This window comes from Procambarus clarkii, chromosome 85 (assembly GCF_040958095.1).
Source record: "Procambarus clarkii isolate CNS0578487 chromosome 85, FALCON_Pclarkii_2.0, whole genome shotgun sequence".
Taxonomy (NCBI): Eukaryota; Metazoa; Arthropoda; class Malacostraca; order Decapoda; family Cambaridae; genus Procambarus; species Procambarus clarkii.
This window is the reverse complement of record NC_091234.1, coordinates 19,293,383-19,307,402: the sequence shown is the minus strand read 5'-3', so window position 1 is coordinate 19,307,402 and position 14,020 is coordinate 19,293,383. Positions and strand designations below refer to the sequence as shown.

General features: G+C 50.6%; 1 protein-coding gene across 10 annotated transcripts in view; it reads right to left on the bottom strand.

Annotated features, from left to right (window-relative positions):
• Ih (hyperpolarization activated cyclic nucleotide gated potassium channel Ih) overlaps nt 1–14,020 on the bottom strand; it is a 359,520-nt gene that overhangs the window by 94,393 nt on the left and 251,107 nt on the right. For all 10 annotated transcript variants that reach the window (XM_069316752.1, XM_069316753.1, XM_069316754.1 and 7 more), the window contains 2 exons: nt 11,704–11,867; nt 6,160–6,296 (listed from right to left, as the gene is read on the bottom strand). In XM_069316752.1, coding sequence (XP_069172853.1) covers nt 6,160–6,296; nt 11,704–11,867 — 301 coding nt within the window. The remainder of the gene's footprint in view (nt 1–6,159; nt 6,297–11,703; nt 11,868–14,020) is intronic.

Genomic DNA, 14,020 nt, shown 5'->3' with positions numbered 1-14,020 from the left:
TCACAGTGTAGGGTGGGGTGGAGGGGGTCATAGTGTAGGGTGGGGTGGAGGGGGGTCATAGTGTAGGGTGGGGTGGAGGGGGGTCACAGTGTAGGGTGGGGTGGAGGAAGGGTCACAGTGTAGGGTGGGGTGGAGGAGGGTCACAGTGTAGGGTGGGGTGGAGGAGGGGTCACAGTGTAGGGTGGGGTGGAGGAGGGGTCACAGTGTAGGGTGGGGGTGGAGGAAGGGTCACAGTGTAGGGTGGGGTGGAGGAGGGGTCACAGTGTAGGGTGGGGTGGAGGAAGGGTCACAGTGTAGGGTGGGGTGGAGGAAGGGTCACAGTGTAGGGTGGGGTGGAGGGGGGTCACAGTGTAGGGTGGGGTGGAGGAGGGGTCACAGTGTAGGGTGGGGTGGAGGAGGGTCACAGTGTAGGGTGGGGTGGAGGAAGGGTCACAGTGTAGGGTGGGGTGGAGGAAGGGTCACAGTGTAGGGTGGGGTGGAGGAGGGGTCACAGTGTAGGGTGGGGTGGAGGAGGGTCACAGTGTAGGGTGGGGTGGAGGAGGGGTCACAGTGTAGGGTGGGGTGGAGGAAGGGTCACAGTGTAGGGTGGGGTGGAGGAGGGTCACAGTGTAGGGTGGGGTGGAGGAGGGGTCACAGTGTAGGGTGGGGTGGAGGAAGGGTCACAGTGTAGGGTGGGGTGGAGGAGGGGTCACAGTGTAGGGTGGGGTGGAGGAAGGGTCACAGTGTAGGGTGGGGTGGAGGAAGGGTCACAGTGTAGGGTGGGGTGGAGGAAGGGTCACAGTGTAGGGTGGGGTGGAGGGGGGTCACAATGTAGGGTGGGGTGGAGGAGGGTCACAGTGTAGGGTGGGGTGGAGGGGGGTCACAGTGTAGGGTGGGGTGGAGGAGGGGTCACAGTGTAGGGTGGGGTGGAGGAGGGTCACAGTGTAGGGTGGGGTGGAGGAGGGGTCACAGTGTAGGGTGGGGTGGAGGAAGGGTCACAGTGTAGTAACTAAGGGTGACTGATGTGTTGTTGTGCCTGTTGGATTATAATTTAACTATTCTGACATTCAAATTCTTTGTCGAATCTGGCCTTAAAGTTCTGGATGGAGGTGGCTTCCACAACTAATTCTTTCAGTGAATTATTCTTGTCGACCATCAATACAGGAGATACTCGCACCCTGATCGGGTACAGGTGTAAGAGAGAGACCCTTGTGAAGGGTGTAGCTCAGTAGAGAGAGACGGAAACAGCAGTGTTAAATGTTGAAAGAAAACGGTCGAACTCTTGGATTTGAAATCCCCGCCAGTATAATTGTCAGTTCTGCACATGCGCAGAGCGTTGTCATAGCAGGAACGTGTCATCCCCAGAACAGTGTAAACAACAAGGAAAATACATGTTTAAAAAGTATATTCAGTACTGGAAAATATATAGAAACAACAGTGCTAAATGTTGAAAAACAGCCCGGAACTTTATAAGACATACAAATGAACTATTTGGGGATACAAGAGTGTGTGAAATATTATTGGAACCGGGCGGTTGGACACGGAGGCGCCGCCAGGACGAACAGTAGACCGGTCGTCGCTTGTGTGGCGGCCGATGGTCTCCTACAATAATGATTACTGCATTGTTCACATACGTGCTATAGCGTTGCTCCTTCTCTGTGTTACTTAGTGCAACCCGTTCTCGCAAATTTAATAAGTCAATATTGACTTATTAAATATGTGCATCGGTGACATACTACACATAATAGTTTCCCTTGAAAAGCTTCATAGAAAACACCGACCTTACCTAACCTACTTAGTATGTAAAAATAAGCATCTTATAGCTTCGTAATTACAATTGTTACTTAACCTATTATAGGTATAGGTTAGGTAATAATTGTAATTACGAAGCAATAAGATGCTTATCTTAACATACTAAGTAGGTTAGGTAAGGTCGGTGTTTTCTATGAAGCTTTTCAAGGGAAACTATTATGTGTAGTATGTCACCTATGCACATATTTAATAAGTCAATATTGACTTATTAAATTTGCGAGAACGGGTTGCTTAGTGATAGGCAGTTTTAAACTGTGTTTATAGAGCCCTGTGTGTAGGCGGTGTTTTGTGTTACTCAGATTTCAGTGAGACGTGGTCTATACCCCGTGGTATACCCCGTGGTATACCCCCAGTGAGACGTGGTCTATACCCCGTGGTATACCCCGTGGTATACCCCCAGTGAGACGTGGTCTATACCCCGTGGTATACCCCGTGGTATACCCCCAGTGAGACGTGGTCTATACCCCGTGGTATACCCCGTGGTATACCCCGTTGTATACCCCGTGGTATACCCCGTGGTATACCCCGTGGTATACCCCGTGGTATACCCCGTGGTATACCCCCAGTAAGACGTGGTCTATACCCCATCAACCTTGGTCACTATCTGTAAAGTGCTTAAGTGCCAGGATTTTGTATATGATTAATACGAATGTTACCTTTGTTGCTCACAAGTGTAGAATAGCATAGTGACCCCTACGTCCCAGTTTGTGTGGAGCCAATAGTCAAGGCACCGCTAAGTCCCAGTTTGTGTGGAGCCAATAGTCAAGGCACCGCTAAGTCCCAGTTTGTGTGGAGCCAATAGTCAAGGCACCGCTAAGTCCCAGTTTGTGTGGAGCCAATAGTCAAGGCACCGCTAAGTCCCAGTTTGTGTGGAGCCAATAGTCAAGGCACCGCTAAGTCCCAGTTTGTGTGGAGCCAATAGTCAAGGCACCGCTAAGTCCCAGTTTGTGTGGAGCCAATAGTCAAGGCACCGCTAAGTCCCAGTTTGTGTGGAGCCAATAGTCAAGGCACCGCTAAGTCCCAGTTTGTGTGGAGCCAATAGTCAAGGCACCGCTAAGTCCCAGTTTGTGTGGAGCCAATAGTCAAGGCACCGCTAAGTCCCAGTTTGTGTGGAGCCAATAGTCAAGGCACCGCTAAGTCCCAGTTTGTGTGGAGCCAATAGTCAAGGCACCGCTAAGTCCCAGTTTGTGTGGAGCCAATAGTCAAGGCACCGCTAAGTCCCAGTTTGTGTGGAGCCAATAGTCAAGGCACCGCTAAGTCCCAGTTTGTGTGGAGCCAATAGTCAAGGCACCGCTAAGTCCCAGTTTGTGTGGAGCCAATAGTCAAGGCACCGCTAAGTCCCAGTTTGTGTGGAGCCAATAGTCAAGGCACCCCTAAGTCCCAGTTTGTGTGGAGCCAATAGTCAAGGCACCCCTAAGTCCCAGTTTGTGTGGAGCCAATAGTCAAGGCACCCCTAAGTCCCAGTTTGTGTGGAGCCAATAGTCAAGGCACCGCTAAGTCCCAGTTTGTGTGGAGCCAATAGTCAAGGCACCGCTAAGTCCCAGTTTGTGTGGAGCCAATAGTCAAGGCACCGCTAAGTCCCAGTTTGTGTGGAGCCAATAGTCAAGGCACCGCTAAGTCCCAGTTTGTGTGGAGCCAATAGTCAAGGCACCGCTAAGTCCCAGTTTGTGTGGAGCCAATAGTCAAGGCACCGCTAAGTCCCAGTTTGTGTGGAGCCAATAGTCAAGGCACCGCTAAGTCCCAGTTTGTGTGGAGCCAATAGTCAAGGCACCCCTACGTCCCAGTTTGTGTGGAGCCAATAGTCAAGGCACCCCTACGTCCCAGTTTGTGTGGAGCCAATAGTCAAGGCACCCCTACGTCCCAGTTTGTGTGGAGCCAATAGTCAAGGCACCCCTACGTCCCAGTTTGTGTGGAGCCAATAGTCAAGGCACCCCTACGTCCCAGTTTGTGTGGAGCCAATAGTCAAGGCACCCCTACGTCCCAGTTTGTGTGGAGCCAATAGTCAAGGCCTGGCCTTTGAGTGGCCTCGTAGCCTGGTGGATAGCGCGCAGGACTCGTAATTCTGTGGCGCGGGTTCGATTCCCGCACGAGGCAGAAACAAATGGGCAAAGTTTCTTTCACCCTGAATGCCCCTGTTACCTAGCAGTAAATAGGTACCTGGGAGTTAGTCAGCTGTCACGGGCTGCTTCCTAGGGGTGGAGGCCTGGTCGAGGACCGGGCCGCGGGGACACTAAAAGCCCCGAAATCATCATCTCAAGACATCTCAAGATAACTCAAGGCACCGCTAAGGCTTATGTTTACTGGACGGTATCCCTCTTAATCTCAACAATCCTCTAACATAACAGAGTGACCCATATCTATTAAGTGTAAAATAATCCTGTGTTCCTCAATAACACCCAGTTGTGAAATTGTACCCCAGGTTATCCTGAGGTTATCTTGAGATGATTTCGGGGCTTTTAGTGTCCCCGCGGCCCGGTCCTCGACCAGGCCTCCACCCCCAGGAAGCAGCCCGTGACAGCTGACTAACACCCAGGTACCTATTTTACTGCTAGGTAACAGGGGCATAGGGTGAAAGAAACTCTGCCCATTGTTTCTCGCCGGCGCCTGGGATCGAACCCAGGACCACAGGATCACAAGTCCAGCGTGCTGTCCGCTCGGCTCCGAAGGGGTATTTTTTGTTCCATGCAGGATAAGACTTATTGTCGGTCAAGTGTTTTGAGGAGTATATCCATATATATCCCTTCCGTTATTTACAAGAAAGAAAGAACTGGGTTTGTTAGTTTGAACACACTTACACAGGGAGTTATTGCACTGTAAGAATAAGTTGTGGAAGCCTCCTCCATCCACAACTTTAATGCCAGATTCGACAAAGAATTTGAACGTCAGAATAGTTAAATTATAATATAAGATGCACAAGATTGGTAGGCAGGGCCACAGAGCTAGATCTCACTCCCTCGTTGTTACAGATAGGTGAGGGTGATGTGGTTGAGGTCATAGTTAGGGGTCAATGTCATGAGTTTTTAGTGGGGGTCAAAAGTCCGGGGTCAAGAGTCCGGGGGTCAAGGTGTAGTTCCCAAAGGTCAATACGTAATGGATTGGGACAAGCGGTCAGGTTTGCGGGGTCAAGGATCGGAGGTTATTGTCGGACATTCTGGTCAGGTCAAGCCATGTCAAGCCACGTCAAGCCAGGCTAGATCAAGCCATGTCAAGCCAGGCTAGATCAAGCCAGGTCAGATCAAGCCACGTGAAGCCAAGCCAGATCATGTCGTGTCAAGCCAAGCCAAATCAAGCCAGGCCAGATCATCTCATGTCAAGCCAGGCCAAATCAAGCCAGCCCATATCAAGTCAGGCCAGATCGAGCCAGGCCATATCAAGCCAGGCCAGATCAAGCGAGGCCAGATCAAGCCAGGCCATATCGAGCCAGGCCATATCGAGCCAGGCCAGATCAAGCCAGCCCATATCGAGCCAGGCCATATCTAGCCAGGCCAGATCAAGCCAGGCCAGATCGAGCCAGGCCAGATCGAGCCAGGCCAGATCAAGCCAGGCCAGATCAAGCCAGGTCTGGCCACGTACACACGGGCCGGTCTGCACAAATATTATAAAAGTTAAAATTCAAATAATCTCTTCACGAATGTAATATTATTATTTTAAATTGTAGAATTATTTATAATTCTAGCAGGTTATAGAAGGGTGAGATGCCAGTAAGGAAGAGTGTGAGAAGAGTGTCGAGTGTGACACAGGGTCGAGTGAGAAGAGTGTCGAGTGAGAAGAGTGTCGAGTGTGACACAGGGTCGAGTGAGAAGAGTGTCGAGTGTGACAGGGTCGAGTGACAAGAGTGTCGAGTGTGACACAGGGTCGAGTGAGAAGAGTGTCGAGTGTGACAGGGTCGAGTGACAAGAGTGTCGAGTGTGACACAGGGTCGAGTGACAAGAGTGTCGAGTGTGACACAGGGTCGAGTGACAAGTGTCGAGTGTGACACAGGGTCGAGTGACAAGAGTGTCGAGTGTGACACAGGGTCGAGTGAGAAGAGTATCGAGTGTGACACAGGGTCGAGTGAGAAGAGTGTCGAGTGTGACACAGGGTCGAGTGAGAAGAGTGTCGAGTGTGACACAGGGTCGAGTGAGAAGTGTCGAGTGTGACTGGACAAGGGAGACCACAACATCAAGACACAGGACAGTTACCAAAGGTGTCAACCCGTATAGAACATGTCCATATCGAGATATACACCAACACCACTACCACTATGTAGCGCCGTAACACTATGTAACACTGGAATACTACGTAACACTGCGGTACTAGTGTAACACTAAGACAACTGCTTTAGCACCACCGACTACCAACACCAACAGGCTGGTGGAGCGGAGTTACCTGGTTGAATATGAGGAAGATGTAGTCTAGTGGGACTGAGGAGATGAGGTCGAGGAAGAACCATGTTTTAAGGTAGTGCTTGGCGATCAACTTGGGGTCGAGGATCACCTGCTCTGAGTTATCTTGCTGCATGATACCTGAGGATGAAGTAAAGGGTCAGTACCTGCTCCTTGGGGGTCGAGGATCACCTGCTCTGAGTTATCTTGCTGCATGATACCTGAGGATGAAGTAAAGGGTCAGTACCTGCTCCTTGGGGGTCGAGGATCACCTGCTCTGAGTTATCTTGCTGCATGATACCTGAGGATGAAGTAAAGGGTCAGTACCTGCTCCTTGGGGGTCGAGGGTCACCTGCTCTGAGTTATCTTGCTGCATGATACCTGAGGATGAAGTAAAGGGTCAGTACCTGCTCCTTGGGGGTCGAGGATCACCTGCTCTGAGTTATCTTGCTGCATGATACCTGAGGATGAAGTAAAGGGTCAGTACCTGCTCCTTGGGGGTCGAGGGTCACCTGCTCTGAGTTATCTTGCTGCATGATACCTGAGGATGAAGTAAAGGGTCAGTACCTGCTCCTTGGGGGTCGAGGGTCACCTGATCCTTGAGGTCCACCTCAAGTAGGTAAGAAGAAGAAACTGATACTAAACAATGCGAAACATTCTCAGTATTTTCTCTATATATTTAGTAATGAACATTCGACACCTGAAGAAATCTTTGTAGGTAGTGGAAGATGCAAGTTCAATTGTTCACTTCTCACAAGCGAGGAACTTGTTCAATATGAACATTACAACCATACAGGACTAGTCGAGGTGTTCGCCGGAGTCCTAAAGGAATGTCAGGATGAGCTAAGTGAGCCCTTGACTTTGTATATTTAACGCATCATATCTAGTCGGAATCGCGGCGAGATGTGAATGTTGGGTGCATCTTGACGACGGGGAATAGTTCACTTCCAGGGAACTGTTGGCTAGTTAAGTTTAATGTTTGTTATTGGTACACTGCTTCTGTCTTATATACTCGCGATACACCTTGCTCTACACTGTATGGGACCAGGGTGTAGATCTGAGAGGAGTCACATCTTGGTTCACCACATCACCACACATGGTTCACCACATCACCACACATGGTTCACCACATCACCACACATGGTTCACCTCATCACCACACATGGTTCATCACATCACCACACTTGGTTCACCACATCACCACACATGGTTCACCACATCACCACACATGGTTCACCACATCACCACACATGGTTCACCTCATCACCACACATGGTTCATCACATCACCACACATGGTTCACCACATCAACACACTTGGTTCACCACATCACCACACTTGGTTCACCACATCACCACACATGGTTCACCTCATCACCACACATGGTTCACCACATCACCACACATGGTTCACCACATCACCACACATGGTTCACCACATCACCACACATGGTTCACCACATCACCACACATGGTTCACCACATCACCACACTTGGTTCACCACATCACCACACATGGTTCACCACATCACCACACTCGGTTCACCACATCACCACACATGGTTCACCACATCACCACACATGGTTCACCACATCACCACACATGGTTCACCACATCACCACACATGGTTCACCACATCACCACACTTGGTTCACCACATCACCACACATGGTTCACCACATCACCACACATGGTTCACCACATCACCACACATGGTTCACCACATCACCACACATGGTTCACCACATCACCACACTTGGTTCACCACATCACCACACATGGTTCACCACATCACCACACATGGTTCACCACATCACCACACATGGTTCACCACATCACCACACATGGTTCACCACATCACCACACATGGTTCACCACATCACCACACATGGTTCACCACATCACCACACATGGTTCACCACATCACCACACATGGTTCACCACATCACCACACATGGTTCACCACATCACCACACATGGTTCACCACATCACCACACATGGTTCACCACATCACCACACATGGTTCACCACATCACCACACATGGTTCACCACATCACCACACATGGTTCACCACATCACCACACATGGTTCACCACATCCAGGGGGAACACATCCAGGGGAACACATCCAGGGGGAACACATCCAGGGGAGCACATCCAGGGGAACACATCCAGGGGAACACATCCAGGGGAACACATCCAGGGGAACACATCCAGGGGAACACATCCAGGGGGACACATCCAGGGGGGACACATCCAGGGGAACACATCCAGGGGAACACATCCAGGGGAACACATCCAGGGGAACACATCAAGGGGAACACATCCAGGGGAACACATCCAGGGGAACACATCCAGGGGGAACACATCCAGGAGAACACATCCAGGGGAACACATCCAGGGGAACACATCCAGGGGAACACATCCAGGGGGAACACATCCAGGGGAACACATCCAAGGAGTACATCCAGGGGAACACATCCAGGGGAGTACATCCAGGGGAGTACATCCAAGGAGTACATCCAGGGGAGTACATCCAGGGGAGTACATCCAGGGGAGTACATCCAGGGGAGTACATCCAAGGAGTACATCCAGGGGAACACATCCAGGGGAGTACATCCAGGGGAGTACATCCAAGGAGTACATCCAGGGGAGTACATCCAGGGGAGTACATCCAGGGGAGTACATCCAGGGGAGTACATTCAGGGGAGTACATCCAGGGGAGTACATCCAGGGGAGTACATCCAGGGGAACACATCCAGGGGAACACATCCAGGGGAACACATCCAGGGGAGTACATCCAGGGGAACACATCCAGGGGAGTACATCCAAGGAGTACATCCAGGGGAGTACATCCAGGGGAACACATCCAGGGGAACACATCCAGGGGAACACATCCAGGAGAACACATCCAAGGAGTACATCCAGGGGAACACATCCAGGGGAGTACATCCAGGGGAACACATCCAGGGGAACACATCCAGGGAAACACATCCAGGAGAACACATCCAGGGGAACACATCCAGGGAAACACATCCAGGAGAACACATCCAGGGGAACACATCCAGGGGAACACATCCAGGGGAACACATCCAGGGAAACACATCCAGGAGAACACATCCAGGGGAACACATCCAGGGGAACACATCCAAGGAGTACATCCAGGGGAACACATCCAGGGGAACACATCCAGGGGAACACATCCAGAACACATCCAGGGGAACACATCCAGGAGAACACATCCAGGAGAACACATCCAGGGGAACACATCCAGGGGAACACATCCAGGGGAACACATCCAGGGGGAACACATCCAAGGAGTACATCCAGGGGAACACATCCAGGGGAACACATCCAGGGGAACACATCCAGGAGAACACATCCAGGGGAACACATCCAGGAGAACACATCCAGGGGAACACATCCAGGGGAACACATCCAGGGGAACACATCCAGGGGAACACATCCAAGGGAGCACATCGAGGGAGTACATCCAGGGGAACACATCCAGGGGAACACATCCAGGAGAACACATCCAAGGGAACACATCCAGGGGAACACATCCAGGGGAACACATCCAGGGGAACACATCCAGGGGAACACATCCAGGGGAACACATCCAGGGGAACACATCCAGGGGAACACATCCAAGGGAGCACATCGAGGGAGTACATCCAGGGGAACACATCCAGGGGAACACATCCAGGGGAACACATCCAGGGGAACACATCCAGGAGAACACATCCAGGGGAACACATCCAGGGGAACACATCCAGGGGAACACATCCAGGGGAACACATCCAGGGGAACACATCCAGGGGAACACATCCAAGGGAGCACATCGAGGGAGTACATCCAGGGGAACACATCCAGGGGAACACATCCAGGGGAACACATCCAGGGGAACACATCCAAGGGAGCACATCGAGGGGAGTACATCCAGGGGAACACAACCAGGGGAACACATCCAGGGGAACACATCCAGGAGAACACATCCAAGGGAACACATCCAGGGGAACACATCCAGGGGAACACATCCAGGGGAACACATCCAGGGGAACACATCCAGGGGAACACATCCAGGGGAACACATCCAAGGGAGCACATCGAGGGAGTACATCCAGGGGAACACATCCAGGGGAACACATCCAGGGGAACACATCCAGGGGAACACATCCAAGGGAGCACATCGAGGGGAGTACATCCAGGAGAACACATCCAGGGGAACACAACCAGGGGAACACAACCAGGGGAACACATCCAGGGGAACACATCCAGGGGAGTACATCCAGGGGAACACAACCAGGGGAACACATCCAGGGGAACACATCCAGGGGAACACATCCAGGGGAACACATCCAGGGGAACACATCCAGGGGAACACATCCAGGGGAACACATCCAGGGGGAACACATCCAGGGGGAACACATCCAAGTTAGTATATCCAGGGTAGCACATCCAGGGGAGCACATCCAGGGAAGTACATCCAGGGGAGTACATCCAGGGGAGCACATCCAGGGAAGTACATCCAGGGGAGTACATCCAGGGAAGTACATCCAGGGGAGTACATCCAGGGGAGTACATCCAGGGAAGTACATCCAGGGTTGTACATCCAGGGAAGTACATCAAGGGGAACACATCCAGGGGAGTACATCCAAAGGGAGCACATCCAGGGGAGTACATCCAGGGGGTACATCCAGGGGAGTACATCCAGGGGGTACATCCAGGGAAACACATCCAGGGGAACACATCCAGGGGAGTACATCCAGGGGAACACATCCAGGGGAGTACATCCAGGCGAGCACATCCAGGGTAGCACATCCAGGGGAGCACATCCAGGGGAGCACCTCCAGGGGAGTACATCCAGGGGAGTACATCCAGGTGAGTACATCCAGGGGAGTACATCCAGGTGAGTACATCCAGGGGAGTACATCCAGGGTAACACATCCAGGGGAGTACATCCAGGTGAGTACATCCAGGGGAGTACATCCAGGGTAACACATCCAGGGGAGTACATCCAGGGGAACACAACCAGGGGAACACATCCAGGAGAACACATCCAGGGGAACACATCCAGGGGAACACAACCAGGGGAACACATCCAGGGGAGCATAACACAGGTGTACCCAGGTCCAATACAATCCCCTGGGGGGGGGGCCAACTGCCCATAACTCCCCCTCGCTACACTGCTGTATTGAAGCCATCAGCTATTTGTTTGATAATTGTTTATTGACCCAGTAAATATATCTACCGCCCCCCCCCCCCCCACACCACCACCTCAATTCTCCTGACACATTTGTGCCCTGTGCCCTGAGGCAGAGGGGCACTGTGGTGCCGAGGGTGGGTATGGGCACCTCAGAGTCCCACCTTGCACGTGTAGGCAACTTAAAGTCTTCTTAATACATTCTATTCTAATGCTAGCTTAATTTACCACTGCTATTATAAACGGTAGTGGACCCCAACCGTAAACGGCAGTGGACCCCAACCATAAACGGCAGATCAAGGCAAGAAAACAGAAACAAACAGAAGGACGGCCTCTCAACTCACCCGTTCTAAAATTGACGACAATATCTATAAGGAAGATGGTGTCTGAGAGGCAGTTGAAGGCGATCCAGCGAGTGGACAAGTCATCGTTGAAGAAGGAGATAGCCACAGGCAGGATGATCAGGTTGGCCACTAGCAGGAACAGCATACACAGGTCCCAGTAGAACCTGTAACAGTTCACCAGTATTACCACACAGGTCCCAGTAGAACCTGCAACAGTACACCAGTATTACCACACAGGTCCCAGTAGAACCTGTAACAGTTCACCAGTATTACCACACAGGTCCCAGTAGAGCCTGTAACAGTACACCAGTATTACCACACAGGTCCCAGTAGAACCTGTAACAGTTCACCAGTATTACCACACAGGTCCCAGTAGAGCCTGTAACAGTTCACCAGTATTACCACACAGGTCCCAGTAGAGCCTGTAACAGTACACCAGTATTACCACACAGGTCCCAGTAGAACCTGTAACAGTTCACCAGTATTACCACACAGGTCCCAGTAGAACCTGTAACAGTTCACCAGTATTACCACACAGGTCCCAGTAGAACCTGTAACAGTTCACCAGTATTACCACACAGGTCCCAGTAGAACCTGTAACAGTTCACCAGTATTACCACACAGGTCCCAGTAGAACCTGTAACAGTTCACCAGTATTACCACACAGGTCCCAGTAGAACCTGTAACAGTTCACCAGTATTACCACACAGGTCCCAGTAGAACCTGTAACAGTTCACCAGTATTACCACACAGGTCCCAGTAGAACCTGCAACAGTACACCAGTATTACCACACAGGTCCCAGTAGAACCTGCAACAGTACACCAGTATTACCACACAGGTCCCAGTAGAACCTGCAAGATCTCAACAGTTAGCACACAAGACCTAAAATGTATATTTTGTTAATAAACATACCAAAATAATTACCCAAAATGTACTAAATTTGAGTAAAAAGTACTAAATTCAAATTGGTAATGTGTTTCAGAATGCCTTCCTACCTGTGCAATACTCCCTTCTACTTATCAATCACAGTACTTACAAAATGTTTTATCCTGGTCTCTCTCTCTTGCTGTAAACGATCCACTCGCAAAATCCTTCATCAAATCAGTAAGACACTTTGAGTTCAGAATTTTGTAACTTTTTCGAGACTGCCCTACGAGACTGAGATATGGTGTATCTCTCCCTAGATATGGTGTATATTCTCCTAAATATAGCGTATCTCCCGTAGATATGGTGTATCTCCCCCTAGATATTGTGTATCTCCCCTAGATATGGGGTATCTCCCCCTAGATATTGTGTAGACAAGTAGACAAGTAGACTTGAGACTACTTGTCTCAAGTCTACTTGTCTCAAGTCTACTTGAGACAAGTAGACTCAAGTCTAACACGTGAGGAAACATCTCACCTCTCACCTCCTCTCACTAAGAGGCGGTGGTGAGAGGGAGGGAGAGTGAGTTCTCACTGGTGTAGACATTAACACCTTGCCTAAAGGGCTACACAAGGGCTGGACCTGATCAATACTAGTACACACCCACGAGGCACAATATCTGGGGGAGATACACCATATCCAGGGGGAGATACACCATATGTAGGGGGAGATACTCCATATCTAGGGGGAGATACACCATATGTAGGGGGAGATACACCATATCTAGGAGGAGATACACCATATGTAGGGGGAGATACACCATATCTAGGGGGAGATACACCATATGTAGGGGGAGATACACCATATCTAGGGGGAGATACACCATATGTAGGGGGAGATACACCATATCTAGGAGGAGATACACCATATGTAGGGGGAGATACACCATATCTAGGAGGAGATACACCATATCTAGGGGAGATACACCATATCTAGGGAGAGAAACACTATATCTAGGGAGACACCATATCCAGAGGAAGGTACACCATATCTAGAGAGAGATACACCATATCTAGGGAAGATACACCATATCTAGGAGAGATACACAACATATAGGGGGAGATACGCCATATCCAGGGGAAGATACGCCATATCGAGGGAGAGATACACCATATCTAGGGGGATACACCATATCTAGGGGAGATACACCATATCTAGGGGAGATACACCATATCTAGGGGAGATACACAACATCTAGGGGGAGATACGCCATATCTAGGAAGAGAAACACCATATCTAGGGAGGTACACCATATCTAGGGAGAGATACACCATATCTAGGGGAAGTACACCATATCTAGGGAGAGATACACCATATCTAGGGGAAGTACACCATATCTAGGGAGAGATACACCATATCTAGGGGAAGTACACCATATCTAGGGAGAAATAC